General features: G+C 32.5%; 2 protein-coding genes across 3 annotated transcripts; one reads left to right on the plus strand and one right to left on the minus strand.

Moving 5' to 3' along the window:
- Positions 1–3616: 3616 nt before the first annotated feature.
- Positions 3617–4938, plus strand: LOC123193841 (homeobox-leucine zipper protein HAT22-like). The gene is made up of 3 exons (XM_044606908.1): positions 3617–4238; positions 4490–4569; positions 4661–4938. The coding sequence occupies exons 1-3, from the start codon at positions 3990–3992 to the stop codon at positions 4839–4841; spliced, it is 510 nt and encodes a 169-aa protein (XP_044462843.1). The 5' UTR covers positions 3617–3989; the 3' UTR covers positions 4842–4938.
- Positions 4939–5973: 1035 nt separating this feature from the next.
- Positions 5974–18342, minus strand: LOC123194072 (protein trichome birefringence-like 5). 2 transcript variants are annotated; one of them, XM_044607210.1, is made up of 6 exons: positions 17768–18342; positions 13008–13200; positions 12360–12553; positions 11826–11984; positions 11623–11684; positions 6291–6421 (listed from the first exon to the last, which is right to left on the minus strand). In XM_044607210.1, the coding sequence occupies exons 1-5, from the start codon at positions 18274–18276 to the stop codon at positions 11645–11647; spliced, it is 1095 nt and encodes a 364-aa protein (XP_044463145.1). In that variant the 5' UTR covers positions 18277–18342; the 3' UTR covers positions 6291–6421; positions 11623–11644. The 2 variants fall into 2 exon arrangements, with proteins under 2 accessions (XP_044463144.1, XP_044463145.1); XM_044607209.1 differs by lacking the exon at positions 11623–11684 and having other exon boundaries at positions 5974–6421; positions 17768–18340.
- Positions 18343–20258: the final 1916 nt, after the last annotated feature.

Genomic DNA, 20258 nt, shown 5'->3' on the forward strand with positions numbered 1-20258 from the left:
TAGGTAACCAAAACTTTGATACTAGTTAATATGATTCCAAGTTGGAATGAAATGAATTCAAAGTAAGCTACGGTTTTATAAATGTGAGGATAAAGGGTTTGTGATTGGTTTTGATATGATGAAAAGAGATGAGTTATACTTAAGAGAAATGTAATGTGACCAAGAACAATCTAAGACTTAAAGGAAAACCATCGACCCATGACAAAAACCATCAATATTCTCAGGTCAAGAGAGAAAAGATAAAAGAAGAATCAAGTTTTTAAAGAAAATATCACACATAATATCATTCATCAATTTTATAATGTTACAGCGAAAATTTGATCCTTTATGTAAGTCTCAACAAATAATGAAGTATTATGAATTTCCAATTCAAAATATGGATAAAACATATTCCAAATTATGGAACTTTCCTAAAAAAGGTAAGAGGCAAGGAGTCACCTAAGTTGACAACCTTGTTTTTGCTAAAAATGGGATGTTTTTAGCTACCTTCTTGCCTCCATTAACGCTTTTGAGTTACTATCTTTGTCTTCTCTATTAATGCTCTTTTTGCTTGTTTGATTTGATTTTCACTCCCTAAATTGAAAATTCAACATTAAACAAAATACAAAATGTAAATAGGCTTAAAATATAAAATTACATAAATAACTATTGGGCTTGATTTCTGTACTTAATTTGGATTATCCTTGACCAAAGTGAGGATGTTATACCCAATAGAGTAGCTTGAGCCTAATTAAGGATATATGTTGGGTTGATTGTTATAAGGATAGGGTATGGGCTTGGGCCAAATAGGTTTACCCAATAAGTAAGGGTGAAAATTCATCCAATAAGAAGCAGAAGTCTATTTATGACTTGAATACTTAGTCCTCTTTTCAATTTAAACTCATTCCACCTTAACTTTCTTTATACATCTTTGAACTTTGAGACTTGATGACATAATCCTTATCTTATGTAACTTAGGAACACCTTTGGTCCTAATCAATTATCTTAGGAAGTATTGTGGTCCCATAACTATGATAACTTATTCTTGGTCATCTAGGATACGTTGAAGATCTTATACCATGATGGCTCTCTAAATGCAATGCATGTGAAAACAAGTTAAAACATTTTATTTTATTTGAAAACATTTTTTAAAAAAAATTTTCTTCTATGTCGATTGGTTTGGGTTGAGAAAAGAATATGACACTTTAGCTATGTAAGTTGCGTATTATGCAATCCCCTTTCCTTACACTTATTAATGGACTATTATGTCATAACTATGCTCTACTACAAGCATGTGTAGAAAGAATCTTACAAGCATCCCTTTGTAATGACTCTCATGAAAACACAAAAAAACTCATAAGAAAATCATGTTTTCATAGGTATTTAGTGCTAAGACTAAAGCTAGGGAGACTATTCTACGCATATATGCGGATATATAGGGTTTTCAAGTATCATATGTGAAACACTATGATACCACACATGCTCTACAAATCACTAGTTACCCATATGTTCTACAAGATCAATTTTGAACATATGTACACTTCATACAAAAGAAAACTGGTCTTATGTACAAAAAATTGACTAGGATACGTTTTCATGTAAAAACATGCACGCATTTGAGCCTCTAACTTAACTCAGGCTCATAACTAGCTTTCACTCTTAATTTGGATCTCTCATGCCCTAATATATTGGTACACTTTTTAGGCATGGTTCAAAATCGCTTCATAACCTATACATTCCTACAATCCTTCCAAGCATTACTACAAACAATTGAGTATAAAAAATTGAGCTTTATTCTTCATTCATTTGGATGCACAATCATACATCATGGACTAATGGTCATAGGGCTATAATCATATTTTATTTCTTGTGGAAGCTCATACACCCTTTTTGCATGATCGCTCATTGCAATCTATCATACATGTCACAAAGGATCATACATATCCTTTATATGAGTGCCACTAGTTGTCAAAAACTCTATATTATTGAGTGTACGAACATGCATTGTTTTATGCACGACTATATGACATATTTAGTTCATGTAAAATAATACATGTCACAACCGTGCTTGTTTTTAGGATAGTCATGCATGCACATTTGTAACCTATTTCCAAGCTTTCTATTAGGTTTTGTATCAAAACAATTCCTATGGTTACATGATGATTTCTACCATGGTTTTGAATACAAAATTATGCTTATATACAATCCACAAGTAACATTTCAGGTCATTTAGTTATATACTCTCTTGTGTGGGCTGAAATGCATGTGAAAACCATCAAACATCAAGCATAACATACATATATGTGTTCATCTACATTACTGTAATATGATATTTCTCTTTAACATCACCACTTGCAAACCGTTATCACCCGTTATAGATCGCATCATATTAAGACCTTTAACATAACCTCAGTTGTCAACAACATACATTTAATCATACAAACACATATATCTCAAACACTTAAATAGAAAATAACATGCCTCTTACTTGGTTTCTTGGCTAGATGATTTGATACCAATTTTCTTCTTTTTCTTCAGTTCACCACCACTATCGCAACAATCCTCTACAAACAAAACGCTCGCTCAAAATATTGGATGAGAAAGTAGTGAGAATATTGTGGGATATCATCTTAATTGGTGTGATAACATGTCTTATACAAAAATTATATCAGTAATCGTATGCTTGAGCGTACACTACACCATGCACAATTGTGTGCCACTTTAAAATTTTATATGTAACACATTATCCACTTATTTATGTGATATTTGATGAGCGAGTGTGCACCTTTCATGCATAATTGTTCATCTACTTAAAATTTCATATTTATTTAAACTCATAAACTCAGCCACATACACAAATAGTGATTAGAACCACAAAAAGACATAATTGTTTCTGTACTACATTAAAAACTAGTAAAAACATAGTGAATGTAGGCATTTTGATGATCTATCAAACCACCTAAAAATTTTGGTGACATATTTCTTTCTTTACTTTACCTTAATTCACAAATTTTCACATTAATTTCAAACACCCATGGCAAACTTACACAAGTTTTCTCATACTCTAATAATTACTATCGTAGCGTGTTTTGGGTAAGTAAATTGTTAACATCAATTAATGACGAGAAATTGTATCAACAATTATCAAGTATGTATTAATTTTTTTGAGCTAATGACAAAATAAAAATTCCGTTGAAATTATGAAAACAATAAAAATCTTATTACCATTTATGGTTATCAGTATATTATAATACAATATTAATAAAAAACGACATATATCCTAAGGTGTATTAAAAATTTATATGATATGATGGGTGTATCATATGATACGATACTATTACTGATATAAATTAATATACCTTTTTGGAGAAATAATGATATGATAAAGTTATATTTAAAAAATTTTATATTTCTAGGGAGTTTTCTAAATGATGATTTAATAATTAGATTTTTTTTTATTTTTTTAATTATTTTATTATTATTTTAAAAAATATATTCTACAATAGAATATGATAGACGATATTCAATATAAAAAATTTAATTTTAAATATACACTTTGACTACAATACTATCATTACTAAGTATTATGTGTTATAAATAAATAGTAAAAGATGCTTTTGTAATATTTAGTGACTCATAACAGATACATATTTCAGTGCTCACTAATTATTCATTAATGGTAGAGAATATTTTTGTTTTGTTTCTTCAAAAGCCTCAAGAGGGTTTTTGTTATTATATCGTACTGGAAGGCTCATTACTCCAATTTTCTTTTCTCCGGAATGTAGTGACTGTCTAACGCATGCATGCATTCATTTACTTCTTCATATTTTACTCTTAGTCTCGTGGTTAGTACTACCAAAATCGACTGTTTAAGCCTCACTAATAACTGATTCAACAATCAATCCCCTTTATTTATTAATAGTTATTAGATAAATTCTTCTTATTATATATTCCCTTCCAATTCTCTATCATATTGACCACTTCTCTCTACTCTGATCTCTCTCTCCAAAATGGGAAATGAAGAAGACTGCAACACTGGGCTTTGTCTTGCGGTTGGTGTTGGTGGAAGATCAGAAATGAATAACAACCCATCTTTATCCTTCACTCTATTTCCCAGAGGGGAAGTCATGGATGTTAACCATTCTGATTTTTCCCCAAATCACAACGAAAGTTACAGTCGGAGAAAGAAGCTCAGACTCACAAAAGAGCAATCAACTTTGCTGGAAGACAGCTTCAAATTGCACAACTCCCCTAATTCGGTATTATTTTTCTTTATATCTCACTATTAATTATATTAATTTTTACATCTTTTTATACATTATAATTATTATCAACATACAAATTATCATATTAATATATTGCATAAGTAGATCAGATTGCACCGCTTTCTGTTTCTCCCATAGCTTATATATTTTGCTCATATAATAATGATGCTATAATATTGTCATTTTTTGTATCATTAAATACAAAATAAATCTTCATAACTAATGTTTAAAAGGCTTAATTGCAGTCCCAGAAACGGGCTCTTGCGGAGAGATTGAATCTGAAATCAAGACAAGTCGAAGTTTGGTTTCAAAATAGGAGAGCAAGGTAGTGTCCATTTTTCTAAAAGTTTGCGTTATAAAATATAGACATTCTATAATATTATTAAATACCCAAAGAAGAATAATTGAAACTGCAGGACAAAGTTAAAACAGACTGAAGTAAACTGCCAATTGTTGAAGAAATGTTGTGAAAACTTAAGCGATGAGAACAGAAGATTGAAGAAAGAATTGCAAGAACTACACTCGCAATTAATTATTTTCAAGGCAATGTGCCCTTCATGTGAGAAAATGGTGAGAACAAGTGAAGGAAAAAAATGAGGGCGTTGAATTATTAATGTGGTCCTTTTAAACAAATGACTACACTAAAGTTTAATTATGCTTATTGTAGATTTAATATTGGTATGACTTTAACCTAGCAATTATACAAGTACTTTTAATAGTTAAAAGATTATTGTAAAATAAATAAATACATAAATATTGTTTTAATATTTTTAAGGAATGAGGAAATGTATTACAATTTTCAAATGGATTTTTATTGGTCTGACCAAAGGGTGTCTTTTGCATCATTTCATAAATTTTCTCATAGTCCTCGTCAAACAAGGAAAATTTTTGCATTATCATTCAAATATAAAGAGATTGAAAGTTGAAATTAATTGATAGCCAACGTTGTTCATTTGACACAAAAAAGCTTATTAATTAATGATAAATATTATACTTATCTATTTTAAGTATACAAATAGATATACACTAATATATACTATCATATAATTGAGTTTATTTTATTTTTAATTCAAAATCACCTAATCATATAATAACACATATAAGATATCAATAAAACTATGTGTACCTATTTTGGGTACACAAATGTATACATATTTATATGTGTCATCATGTGATTAGATGATTTTGAATTAAGAATAAAACAATAACCAATCATATGATGACACATATGAGTGTGTATACACTCATAAGATATATACCTATTTAACATTATAATGCATGTATCACACAATTCACCAATATAGAGATAAGCTTAGGATTAACAATAATTTGTTAGATCCTCAAATTTGGAAGCTGTTTCATAATGCCTAATAATGTAACAATAAAATTATAAGTATCTACTTTGAATATATAAATAGGTATACACTTCATATGTGTTATCAAATAATCTATATATGCCCCTAATCATTTTAGCCTTGCACGAGAGAATGTCAGAGTAGATAAAATGTGAATTTTAATTTTGCTTTTAAAAGTCAATGTCACCTATCTATTGTATAATGGCATAAATTCATTACACTTTCAATCCCTTTTTATAAGCATCACATTCAATGCTAAAAGCCTTGTGTTCAAAAAACTCTTATTTAATCCAATATTAACACCAACATGGCAAACCAGTATTGTAGGATATTTATTCTTCAAGAATAAATAAATAAAATTAAAAAGATCTAAATATGTGAAGACATTTTGACAAATATATTATTACCATAAGAGGAAAATCACAAACCCATGTAATTTCTAAACAACTGATTGGGCAATTTCATTATATTTAAAAATAATTGTCAGAGAAAAAGCTATTCTACAACACAAATTAACTTTTACCAGGAATTGTTTGTTGGGAAAGCAGTGTGGCATAAATAAGTTCATTCCAAGCATCAGGAATCCCTGGAAGACACCAATGGCTACAGTCTTGACGTTTTGTCTTGCCATAGATAGAGGGATGACCATCCTTGCGAAAATTGGTCAACCTTGTGACGTTTAATAGAATCACTGGAACTTGCATTTGTTGAATCACTTCCTCCACTATCTTCATTTTCAAAGGATACGATTCCAGGATGGCTCCACTCAATATTGGATCGGTTTCTCCCTTGCACGAACCACCTGAGTCCCAATCTCCACCTCTATTTCAAACAATTTTAATGAATCAGCAACACTTTAACCGATAACCAGAACAATAGATGCATTAAATTACTACTACCATCTTTCTTATGTCTCCTCACAGAATGGCCTTCCAAGAAATTCAAGGATAAGATAGTGTTTGATCCGGGAAAATGCATAACCATCCAGAAATATTACATGATAGTTGTGGTGCGAGTTCAGTGGAGCATGTTTGTGTGTAATTAACAAAAGCTATAAATTAGTAAAAGGAAATTTTTAAGTGGTTCAATTGTATGAGCAAAAGCTACATTCAGTTTTATATTATTATTCTTTTTTAAAATGTGTTCTCCAAGAATAATTAGAAAGAAATATTTTTCTTTCTAAGGAAAATTTCCAGAGATGATAAAAACAGATCCTAGCAGAAAAAGTCAAAAAGGATGTTGTTGTGATCAAAAGGCACGCGGTGTCTGGAGGTTTTACCAAGCTTGTATATTTGTCCCATTAAAAAATTGTGTATCATCGATTCATTTAACGCAATGTGTTCTTTGATTAGTTTAGTCACTTTGCATTCAACATGCCGTTAGAACAACACATCTTATTTGCATTAATGCGACACAACTAACTTGGTCAGCAAAATAATGATTATATCCAAATGCCTCTTCCAACAATTAGAATACCTTGTCTGATGACGAACACGTAGCTATGATCAAATAGCATTAACATTTTCCTATTTGGAGAAGATTATCTCTGCTTACTACATCAAGATAGGAATCCATGTATTTGCCTTATGCAATTATGTGTCTAGACAACATAATTTATCTACACGCTTTTGGCATGAGTTGTTTACGCATCTACTATAAGGTGTTAGGTTGTTGAGATATTAGGTGCATATCAAATATCTACTAGTTGGCAACTCATGTTGCTCAAGGTACAACTATTAAGGGTTAAATCTCCTTGCACAACATTTGCTCTCAATTTTTTAAGTGTGATTACGACTTCAAAACTCTTTACTTATTTCTTATGTGGATGACAAGAGTTTACACTTGTACATTTGATGACGTTAGTGACAACAACATTTTCCCTTTGCATTTAGGGGTTAATTCAAGTCAAGTTGACTCGAGCTTAATTGTCAACTCAGCTCAAAGAAGCCTAATATGAGCTCAGCTTAGGCAAGCTTGAGCTCAAGGTTAAACCCAAAGCTTTTATTATGTTGAACTCAAGCTTGCGAGGTGTTCAACTCGCCAAATAGATGAGATTAAAAAATCTCAATTTGAATAGACTGAAACAATATTATTTTGACCAATATGCATCAAAACAACATTTTTTTATTTGATTTTGACTTTACTCAAGCTAGCTTAAGATCAAGCTCGGATCAACTCGAATCCACCCTTGTTTGCATCAATCGAGGCATGTCCTATCGTCTGTACGACCATCATAACCTTCGAGATGTATTTTGTGATAATTTCAGAGCTATTCATTGGATCACTAACACAACGTTATTGAACAGTGAGTATTTTCTTTTGCTCAAAGGCCTTTGCTTATAAATTGTCTATTAAAGCAGTTTACAACTTTCTTGTTGTTGTCTTTAAGAAAAACCCTTACAATTCCTTTAGTTCTCTGACTTTTAGATGTTACTACATTCAAACTTCATCATTCCACTTTTAACAGTCTCTTTCGAAAACTCTCAAACAACAACTAAGATGAATCCCTTGGAAGTTCATCTACCACTTCTTGAGTTTAGAAGTCAAGCAAGGCGTCGTGGGTCTTTTGCATCTGTTAAAGTAGTCAAGACTTTTGTGTCAAGTTGCCTGACATCTGAGTTAACAGAAGACACTAACGCCCCTACAATGTCAAAGCGAGAGTTCATGATACTTATGTCCATTCTCTAATTTGCTCCAATATTGGAGACAAACACTCCTTATCATCCATGAACAAAAGGGAAAGGACATCCCAAGGGCTAGACAAATAACCCAAATGCCAAAGTTTTCCACCCATCAGAGGCAGAGGATCTATGGTTGATACATGAAGAGGAGTTAGGTTTGAAATTCTATCATAAGTCCAAGAGAAAACTGCAAAAATATCTAAATTCCCCTTCAAGAATGTGACTAAATGCTCAATCAGCTAGTCATTGAGATCACTCCCAATTTTCAACATGTGAGTAAGTTTTCACTTTTCAACCCAAACCTTTTAAGCTTTTCTATAGACCTACTAGCAGACTTGTCTTCATATGCCCACATGACACTAGTGTCTTTGATTGAACTAGATTGAAGAACCTAGCGACTTCTGGTTGTTGATTCTACAAGTTGCTTTTCTTTGGCAGCTATTTTCATTGCTACATTATAATGTTCATGTCACTAAGGTTCACATTTATACATATGATGACGTTAGTGATAACAACATTTCCCTTTTGCATTTAAGGGTAGATTCATGTCAAGTTAGCTCAAACTCGATTGTCAACTTAGCTCGAACAAGCCTGAAATGAGTTTAGCTTAGGCAAGCTTGAGCTCAAGGTCAAGTTTAAGGGTTTTATGTTGTTGAGCTCAAACTTGAGAGGTATAAGACTGGCCAAGTAGGTGAGATTAGAAAAGCTACATTTGAATCAACTGAAACAACAGTGTTTTGACCAATATATACCAAAACAATATTGTTTTAGTCAATTTTGACTTGACTCGAGCTAGCCCAAGATCGAGCTCAACTCGACTCATATCCACCCTATTTGCATCAGTCAAGGTACATCCAATTGTCTATACGACCATCATAACGTTCAAGATGTGTATTGTAATAATTTTAGAGTTATTCATTTAATCACTAACACAAGGCTATTTGGATGGTGAGGATTTCCTTTTGCCTGAAGGCCTTTGCTTATAAATTATCTCTTAAAGCAATTTAGAACTTTCTTGTTGTCTTAAAAAAATCCTTAATAATTCCCTTACTTCTCCAACTTATAGATCTAACTATATGTAAACTTTAGCATTCCACTTTTAACAATCTCTTTTGAAAAGCCTTAAACAACAACTTAGATGAATCCATTTGAAGTTTGTCCACCACTTCTTGAGCTTAGAAGATGAGTAAGGCATAGTGGTCCTTTTACATCTACTAGAGTAGTCATGACTTTTACGTTAAGTTCTCAAGTTTTCACTCTGACATCTGAGTTAATAGAAGACACCCATGCTTCTACAGTGTCTAAGCAAGAGTTAAGGATACACATGTCCCTTCTCTAATTTACTCCAATATTCGAGACAAACACCCTTTATCATCCATGAACAAGGAAGAAAGGATGTCCAAGGGGCCAGACAAATAACGCAAATGCCAAAGCTTTTCCACTCATTAGGGGTGGAGGATTTATTGTTGATGCGTGAAAAGGAGTTTGGTTAGAACTTTTATTATAAGTCCAAGAGAAAACTACAAAGACATCTAAATTTCCCTTCAAGAATTTGACCAAATGCTTAACTAGCTAGTCATTGAGATCACTCCCAATTTTAAATACGTGAGTAGGTTTTTGCTTATCAACTTGGACCTCTTTTAGCTTTTCTTAAAACTTACTAGCGGACTTGTCTTCATATGCTTGCATCTCACTAATGTCTTCGATTGAACCATATTGAAGATTCTAGCAGCTTATGGCCATTGACTCTAAAGGTTGGTTTTCATTGGCGGCTATTTTCATTGCTACATTATAGTATTCATGTGACTTTGCTACAATCCCTCAACACATCCAACTCTAGGTTAAGTGTGGAATTTTATAGAATGGTGGTAAATCAAAGTAATCATTTTAAATCTTATTATGAGCAACTTCCCCCATAACCATATTAAATGTTGACGGAAAGTATGTCATTTCAGTTACCTTGTTCATTTCAACAAGAGTGATTGGTAGAAAGATTATTCTCCAGTGAATCCCTAGTTAAGCCACATAGTAATGAAGTTACTAGCTCTAAGTTTACACTGAAAAGTCCCATCTTTTGGAATGCAAACTGATTTTAGTACATTGATTGTAATGCCATCATCAACTAGAACCCAATGAACTTGGTTGTTTTTGATCTTGACAATTATAAGAATAGAATCATTGTGCGGATGATGAATCCATTTTACATCTTCCTCTGTGAAGCTCATAACCTCAATTTCTGCTTTGGAGCGCCTTTTTGGACAAGGTACAAAGAAAGGACATTGGATGAAGGCTCAAATATTACCTCTCAAACATATTAGTTTAGGGCATCTCTAGATTCACCTCTAATGCATGGCCTATTGAATATTGTCCTGATAACATTGATTTCCCCACAAGGCTCCTCTTGTGGGTTTGTTTGGGTACCTTGTTGTCTAGCAAGTTAAAGCCTGTTGATGGACATTTTCAAATGGTTTTGTTTGAGGAGGTCCTTGACAACATTTTTTAAGGCACAACATTGATTTGTATTATGTTCAATGTCTTTATGATATCTACAATACGATTTGTGGTTGCACTCTGAACGATCCCTTTTCATAGCCATCAATGGCAAGAACATGCCTACGCAACAAATATATGGTCGATAAGCACAAGTGCAGTGTATTCACTATGGCAAGGGAATGGAACATGGTTTCACAAGTGCAGTGTATTCACTATGGCAAGGGAATGGAACATGGTTTCTCACCAGTGCTTCCTTTCTTTGCTTTTTGGAGCTTTTATGCTAATGCCTATCATCTTTTTTTTTCTTCTGCTTTGTTTTTAGTTGGAGCATTGATTCATACTCCAGAGAAAAAGATTTGTAAGGCAACCATAAAGCTTTCTACTCACAAATGTAAAGATGTCAAAGGAGTCTAGCTGTTTGGTTCGAAAAATTTGGCACAACTCGCATTGGCCTAACACAAAAAAAGCAAGTCATGCTAGACCTGTAGGCTAAGATCGTGCCTTGGGCTATGGGATAAGACCCATGGGTTGACCCGACATGGCCGCTAAAAATATTAAAAAATAATAGTTAATAATTAAATGTCAATTAAAATTTAAAAATATTAAGAATTTCTAATTTTGGGGATTGGCTAGCAAAAGCACACAAGTCGACCTACTAAGAGCAAGATTTTAGGGGTTTAAATGTAGCATTTGAAACTTTTAAGGGTTTATTAATACTTTACTCGAACCAAACAGTAAACTTACAAGCTCACCTAACCAACCAAAAGCAAGCTCAAATTCAGTTCAAAACTTTAAGGGGCTTATTAATATTTTACTTGAACTATAAGCTTACAAACTCAGAGAGCTAACCTAAAGCTAGCTTGAGCTCAATTCAAAAGCCAAACTTGAGTTTTTCGTTTACACCCCTAGTCCTGCCCACATAACAGAGAGCAATAATATTCATATAATCAAACCATTAAATTTTGCAAATTTTTATTTCCTCCTTAATAGGAAATTTGCAAGAAACAAAAGATAAAATTCCTGTTAAAGGAAAATTAGAAGCAAAATAATACCTGAAATGAGCAGAAGAGTATCCACGATAAAAAACCAACTGATTTGATGGTTTTATGTTACTATCAATCCATTTTGCCCAGGTCTTCAAAGCCCTTCGGTAAGCTTCGACTGCATCAAACTTTGGATACAAATAATCACCTTCTTTATAGTAGTTTTTCCTGTATTAAACAAATGTTAGTTAATTTCCTAGAAAAGTTCATTTTGAAGGAAAGCTAGATGCAACTTTATACCTCTCAGCTGGACAATAGTAGTTCAATCATTTTCCAAGCACTATAAAGATTACCTTTCAAATAATATGGAAAATACATTTGTGCTGAAGTGTGCATAAAATTATGTTTAGCATCTTCAAATGGTAGCAATTTTCAAATGGTGCAAGATCTATTCTTAAGATTTTCTAACAGTTAGACACCAGCAATAGAAACAACGTGTTTGAAGTTTAATGACTAGCATAACCATACTGATTGAACCAATTTGGCTCCATGGAACTGAATAAGCTCAGTTTCTAACCATGAGAAAGAAGATTGAAAACGTACCCCCGGGCTGTCTTTCCATGAACCCACCAGTGGCCAGTATTAAACACAAGAATGTCAGCCTGCTTCCATCGGTTGGCTGTCTTGTCAATTTGATCAATTGACAGAGTTGGATTTGAACTGCCATAGTTATTCAGGCGGGTACCTTCCTTCACAAGGAAATGTGATCTCACAAATTCCACAGTACAATTATAGTCCTGCCAAGCATTTGACAGAACTTGCAAATTATAATAGAATAGCCATTGATTCAACATACTTCTAAGTCAACCTCAAAATGCTAAGAGCATAAATGAACTGTTGTGTACGCTTAGTGATGCTTAAATGTGAATTTTAAAAGAGCTAGAAAAAGAAAAAGAAAAAAGAGAACTGTTTATCATGAAATAATTAAATAATCATTCTGTTATATGCAAATGAGAAAATTCTGGCCAAGGTATGGCAAAAATTATAGTAGAACACAACACACACCGCTTTGGCTCTGTTCAAAAAGTCCAAAGACCCAAGTAACAAGCTGCCCACCACAATGATAAATCACATGCAAATGCAATGCTTTAATAAAAGAGAAGATAATTCATTAAGGAAGTAAATTTCAATTAAACACAGATTTAAAAACTAAAAATAGATAAGAGATTATACTAATAAAGTTTGAATTACCAGAAATTTGAATACATAGTATCCCCTTCCCTTTGTTATTTTGTAGCCATGGATCTCATACATTCTGCTCTTATCAGCCAGGCCTTCACGGAGGAGGCATAATAGTGACTCAAACTGATTTCGATTCATGGAATCTCCAACAAGCATTAGCCTTTTACTTCTCAGTCTCTCCAAAAAGTCTGTCGCATTAAACCTACCAATGAAAGGAAATTATGAAAATAGTGAACTTAATAACTATTTGGAAAAAAGGAAAATCCAATAGGTTTTTTTATTCAATATTTCAATCAATTGCTGATGGAATTTGTGAGGTTATGTGGATATATTAGAAGAATAAAGGTTCCTACTCCACCAATGTAGGTGTGCTGGGATATTAAGGTCACAACTGCAATTGCTCACAACTCGGTCTTCATGACCAAAGCAAAACACATTGAAGTTGACAAGCACTTTATTAAAGAAAAGATTGATAGTGGAGTGATTTGTATGTTATATATTCTAACTATTAGCCACGTTGTTGATGCTCTAATGAAAGGGTTGCACAATAAACAATTTGACAGCCTTGTTAGCAAGCTGACTATGGAAGATATCTTCAAGTCAGTTTGCGCGGGAGTGTGGAAAAAAGGAAAATCCAATTGGGTTTCTTGATTCTCCCAATCTCGACTTCCTAATTTATGAAATATTGTTTCTTGTTCTTAGCTAGGAGATCTTGTAAATAAAGTAGATAGTAATTGTGTTGTATTTAAGGAGTTATTTTAGTTCCCTAAATTAGAGATCTTTTTCCCTATAAGAAGAGGTTAATTGTCATGTAATTGTGTAAGTTGAAATAGAATTGTTTTTCTCATTTATCTCTCTCTCTCTCTCTCTCGGCTCATAAACTCCAAAACATTTAAACTAGAAATCGAGTAAAAAAGGAAGTAAGAAAAAGGACTGCATTGAACATTCAGGAAAAACAACTTGGCTAATGTATAAGTGGAGTGAAACATAAGGCCTTTGAGTTAAGGTGATGTTGCAAGTTCTAGATTGGCATTTCCAATAATTCAATGCTACACCTGAAAGAAGAATCAAAACAGCCACTACATTCAGAGGCTAGAAGTTCACTGACTATATTGATAATCTACATTCCAAAGAAACGAGATTAAGCAACAAGATGCCTTAGGTTATGCATATGGTATAAAGCTCTTAGTGATCAATTAGGTTTGAAAGCTTGAATTAGATTGAGTCTAAGCAGTTGTTTTTCCTGTTGTAAGCTGCAGAGAGGAACTGAGAAATTTTTGAAAATTTACAATGATGAAACAGAAATTTGATTGGTTTATTTGCATAAGAGACAAAAAGCTAAAGGAAAAAAGCCAGTCCTGGCAAAGTTGGAAAACTAAAGAATGACTGAAAATATCATTTTTAGGCACAGAAAGTTGAAAAAGAAAATCTGAATCTTCAAGATGATAGCAAATTTAGCCGGAAAGTTCACCAGTTAAAAATAATTAAAAAGGTGGGCCCTCCACCAATTGAAGGCCATGGTCATATATTTTAACCAAAATTATGACAGGGAAAACTGTGACTGATAATAAAATTATGACACAATGCATTATAAGGAGTACCTGAGTGGATCTTGAATTTCTCCCAAAAAGGGTCAGAGAGTGACAAATATCCATTACCCTTGGCAAGGCCTCAATTCAGCCCACCAAGCCAAACTCTCTAAAACATCCCAAAAGTAAATTAATTCAAGACTCCTGCTACAAATTCACAACTAATCTCATTTTTACAATAAATAATAGGCAAGATACATGTTATGCCTAATGCCATGTTGATAGCAACAAATGAAACATTGCACATGTGCTCATTTTTCAATTTGCACACAGAATTCTATTTATTTTCATAAGCTAGAATTATATACAGATAATTATAATATTATTTATGTACAGAAATTATCAAAAAACATGATCTACTAATACTAAGTTTGTTGCCACTAATATGTCACCTATTGGCATTTACAGCTCATACCCTTGTACACTATAAGTTTCATTATCTAGTTTTATTACCACCATCACTTTTTTTTTTTTCAAAAATCCTCAGACATTCATTACACCTTTAGAAAGTTGCACAATGTAGATATATACTCAATCAAGCTAGTGGGACAGAGGAAAATGGATCAAGACATAAAATACAAGAGAACAAACACAAAAGCATATCTAAAGGGATAAATAAATTACTCATTTTCAAGAGGCTCACCACTTCACCATACTAATGGAATGTTTAAAAGAAAGTGAGGGACAAACATAAAAGGCAGATAAAGCATGATGTTCAAAAGTAATTCTGTTAATAAAAGAAATGTTGATTAAACTTTCAAAATTAAAAGTGCATCAATTTCTTCTATATATCCAATGTCAAGGTTGAGGCGTGAGACCAATCCTTAGGTGAAATAGATAAAAAAATTACTAAAATAAGCAAAAGAAAAAGAAAAAACTTTGCTCTTTTGATGAAACAGTTCCTTTACAGCTGTTATTATGGTGTGTTCTATATAGAGAACTACGCCTTCTAATATGTTTTGAGATCAGATGCCCTATTAAGCTCATTGGGAGAAGAGTCAAGAAAAAGGATCAGTGCACACTAAATAATTAATTAGAAACATTAGTACAGAGCAGTTGTTAATGAGCTTGAAAGGTGTCTAACCTCAGAACACACCATAACAACAGTTGTTAAGGAACTATTTGATCAAGACAGAAAGAATCTTCAGGCTGGCCAAGGTCATAAATTGGTACTTATCATATTCAAAGGGAGTGCCAAAAACTATAGCTCTACGGATGATTTGGTGGTATTTAGTGAAAACACCTAGTAGACCCTCTTGAACAACAATGAAGAATACAAGTCATTTAGCATTAAATGCAACCAGACTTTTGGGGAATGAGTTAAGAAGCTCTAAGTTTGTTAATATATACTCTTGAGGTGACAGAGTTTGACAACACATTCAGTGATGCACTCTGTCACAACACATTTGAGGTTGTAAAGTGATTTTGAGTAAGCACTTCAAGGAAGAAAGTCTATTTTGTGTTTGGGAAGTATTTGGAACTATAGGCATTGTAATAAATAGGAAGGAATGAGAAGAGAGAAGGGAGAGAAAACTAAAAATGTAATAAAAGAAATGATAATAAACTAGGGGGAAAAGTATAATTTGTACTTAGGTTGAACCTTATGCAAGGTAGCGAAATCGATCCTTATTTCTTTTATAAACTATTTTAAAATTAAAACTTAAATGCCCTACTTATAAAAGAAAAAACAGTAGCCCTGAATCCACCACACCTCCTCGCACAACTTGAATGTTAGCAAAACTTACAACCCTAAGACCTTAACTCTCAAACAATTAAACATAACGAACTTATAGCCTATCCATGACAACAACAGTCATCCCAATTACCTCCTTGAAATCTAGGACAACCTTGTGGAATGCTGACTACTTTGACCATTCTTTGTCACCTAATGTAGTTGAAGACGAGTGTAATATGCATAACTATGCCCATGACAACTTACAACAACTTGTCACCCGATGTCCTCATCCCAATTACCTCATGGAATCCCTTATTTCTATCATTTTCATTATCTCCTTTGACCTCGAATCCATAATCATCATTCATTCAATCATACCCTGGTAACCCTGCTCCAATTCATCAATAAGTCCTTCCATTCTTGTCGTAACCATCCCAAAGTTGTCACTCTGATACCACTTTGATGCAACCTTATGAATCATTGCTCAACACAACAATTATTTGCACAAAGTATAAGGAGAGGGGGGAAAAAAGGATTATTGGAGCTGGAAAGGTGTACTTTTATTGAATGGGAAACAAGAAAACAACTAGTCAATACACTATTACTGGTGTCAATACAAAGACAGCAAATAAACTCCAAACCACTACAGATACATATGCAATTCAAGGGACCAATTACCCCCACTAATGGAGTAACTAGGCCAATTGAGATTAGCCATAATCTCTATGCAAATGTCGGCTCCATCGTCATTTATGGCTCAAGACTAACTACAAAGCATTTTCAATCTCAATGTCTTGCAAAGATTTTTATGAATAGCTTCTTGCTCCAATCAACAATGAGTTCAACAATTCCTCCTTCCAACATGAGCTCATGATATAAATGCATGCTCTTCAACTTCTCAGCAATTAATTGATTATGTATCCCCAATCCTTATTTGTTCTTCTAATGCTTCAAATAAGATTAATTTTACCAAACTAAAATAACACTACAACAATTGAATAATCCACCAACAAGAAACTTGCAACCAATATGTGCAACTTTAACTCAACTTAGGTATGTTTTTCATTCCCTAATGACAAGCAGTCAGCTCTCTATTGTATAATTATTACAAAACATAAGTCTTTAAGGCCATAAAATGCCTCATTGCCCACACCCTCCAAAACAAATTCACCAATTTTATTTATTTTCAATTGTCAACGAAACAAGAGAATATGAATCATGACCTTGACTCACTATTTTATCAAACAACAAATCAACTAATATAGAACTTGAAAGCAATATGCAACTTAAAATCACAGGTGTTTGTCCGTGAATTTACATTCCCCTTTTACATGATTATAAACTCGAAATTTGTTCCTATCTGTTTATTGTAAATTTATTGAAATTATACTTTGATGGGCTAACATGAAAATAAACTATAAAAAATTGTAAAAAGACCCTTATGATTTTAAAGTCTAATTAAAGACCAAATTGGATTACTACTATAGAAAGATTGAAGAAGATACCTAGGAAGATCACAAGCATCAGGCTTCCATCGCCATCTGAGATATGAGGAATCTTGCCGTCCATTGGTTTGGCAATCATATGCTTCGTCTACATAGGGGCACGAACCTGGTCTATAAATTGGATACTCTTCGTCTCTCACCCAACTCCCCATATAAAAATTACAAATGTGAAGTTTCTCAAACTCACTAGCCAAACCACTCTCATTTTTAGCAGAAGTCCAAGTAATGGAATCTTCTGTTGGTGGGTTAACATTCTCAAAGGACTCAATTTCCGGTTTCTCAGAAGTTTGAGTAGTAATTAAAGATATGGTCGCATTTGTTGATGGGCTGAGTGGTACGGAGCCCGGGTCAAAGTCGGACTCAGGTGACTTAACAAGGACTGTGAGAGGGAACAAGTCCCCGTGAAAAGAGATAGAAGGCTCTAGACTGCGTTTGGAGAAGAGAAAAATACTTAGGAAGAACAAGACAAGGATCACGGACGTAATTGCGTAAAGGTTCTTGCCGCCCATTTGCGTTTTATGTTTCCCAGACAGAGACACCAATGCCGTCTCATTATAGGGAAGAATAATCTCCCACCCTCGGATCTGGGGTTTTATCATTTGAGCGGTTAGATTATTTGGGTACGCAGTTATCGTATGTTTTAAAATAAAATTAAGTCAAATTATTTGCATTTAAATAATTATATTTGTATATTAAAATAAGCGAAATTGAAATTTTTACCCTCATTTGAATTTACGTATACATTTATATCACATTTTTGTACTCTAAACATTTTTACCATTTTATAAGAGAGGATGTCTAAATTACTCTTATCTTCAACCTTAAAAAACTAAAACTAAGTTTTCAGTATTACTTATTTTTAATGTACTATAGAGAGAAAAAATATATAAATATTTAATATCAATATATTATGATTAATATATTATGATTATTGAATTTTATGTCTGAATTTATTTTTATGTCCAAATTACGAAAATATTGGCGTTATTTCATCTGAAAATACTTTTTTAAAAAATTATGCATAATAGTAAAATAAAAGGAACGCCAACCCTTTAAAAGTTTAGAACAATAAAATAAAAGGGTTGACGCAGCGCTAAGGGTTGACGTCAACGCTAACCCTTTTTAATTTTATAAAGAGCAAATAAGGGTTCGCCAACCCTTGGTTGGAAAGGGTGGGCTCACACCAACCCTTTTATAACACCAACCCTTTTATTTTATTTTATAAAAAGGTGTGCCATGTCTACCCTTTTTCAATTGAAGGCTTGGCCAGTGCCAAGTCTTTTTTATTCAAAGGTGTCCACGACGCCAACCCTTTTCTAACATTTTCTTAAATTTGTTGTAACTGTTTTTTTTAAATTAAACGTCAATTTTTTATTTTTTTTCAATTAAATCTTATCAAATGATTTTTTTGGAGTATCATAGTAGTTGGGGTCTAATATAAGGTATGATGGATTACTCTTTTTATTTTATATCATTACTTTAAAGAATTCTTAATCTGAAAATTTTGTTTTATTTTTCAGCTTTTTCCCTCTTTATTTTGTTTTTGAAGCATTGGTTCCATTTTAAAGCATTTGTTCTATTTTTCACAGTACAGTTTCAAAGTTGTAGATAAAAAGAGAGAGAGTAAATTTCAAGAGAAAAAAAAAATTTCTGCATGGGTCATTTAAAGAGGGGTATTTTGGAAAAATAAATTATTGTTGTAGTATATTTGTTTAAGTTTTGAAATAAATGACATATATGTATACACGAATTAAAAAAAGGCTAAAAATTTCAATTTCCCTTAAAATATTCTATCACTAAGTGATTTTGGAGATGTGATAGAGAATGGGGGAAGAACAAGAAGAAATTGATTTGGCTATGAGGTGTGTAGACTCTTTTCTTAAATTTGATCTCGAATAGATGAAACCTTTTGAAATATCATTTAGTTTTTGTTATTCAAACTATTTTATATGAGTTAATTTCTATTTATAATTTTAAAATAATATAAATTCATATTTAACATTCAACAAATCTTTGGAATTTTACCGATTACAAATATTAAAAATTTTCTATAGAAATTATATATGTTTAAATGAATGAGATATCAAGTACATCAAGTGAGAAAATAAAGAAGGTTATCGAAGGTTTTACGAGTACACAATTAACTAAGACTTAAATTGGAAATGAGAAAACCAATTTTAGTGTATGATCAGACACCTAAACAATTGTAAAGATTAGCGATATCTATTAGGATAAATGCACTGGTAAATCTATTAGGATAAATGCACTGGTATATGAATAATCATAATCATTTACTTGTGAATGAACATAACATTTGCATCGTAATCTTCTACTCGTAATAGACACAATTTTTACCTTTTAAAAAGGTCAAAGGTCTTATTCCCATCTAATGATTAGTTTTTTCTTAAGTTTCTATATATTACTTTAAAAAATATAAATACTTACTCATTTATTAATCTTTTTTAGTTAATGTCAAAAGTAAAATCGTTAT

The sequence above is a fragment of the Mangifera indica genome, chromosome 13 (genome assembly GCF_011075055.1).
Source record: "Mangifera indica cultivar Alphonso chromosome 13, CATAS_Mindica_2.1, whole genome shotgun sequence".
Lineage (NCBI taxonomy): Eukaryota > Viridiplantae > Streptophyta > Magnoliopsida > Sapindales > Anacardiaceae > Mangifera > Mangifera indica.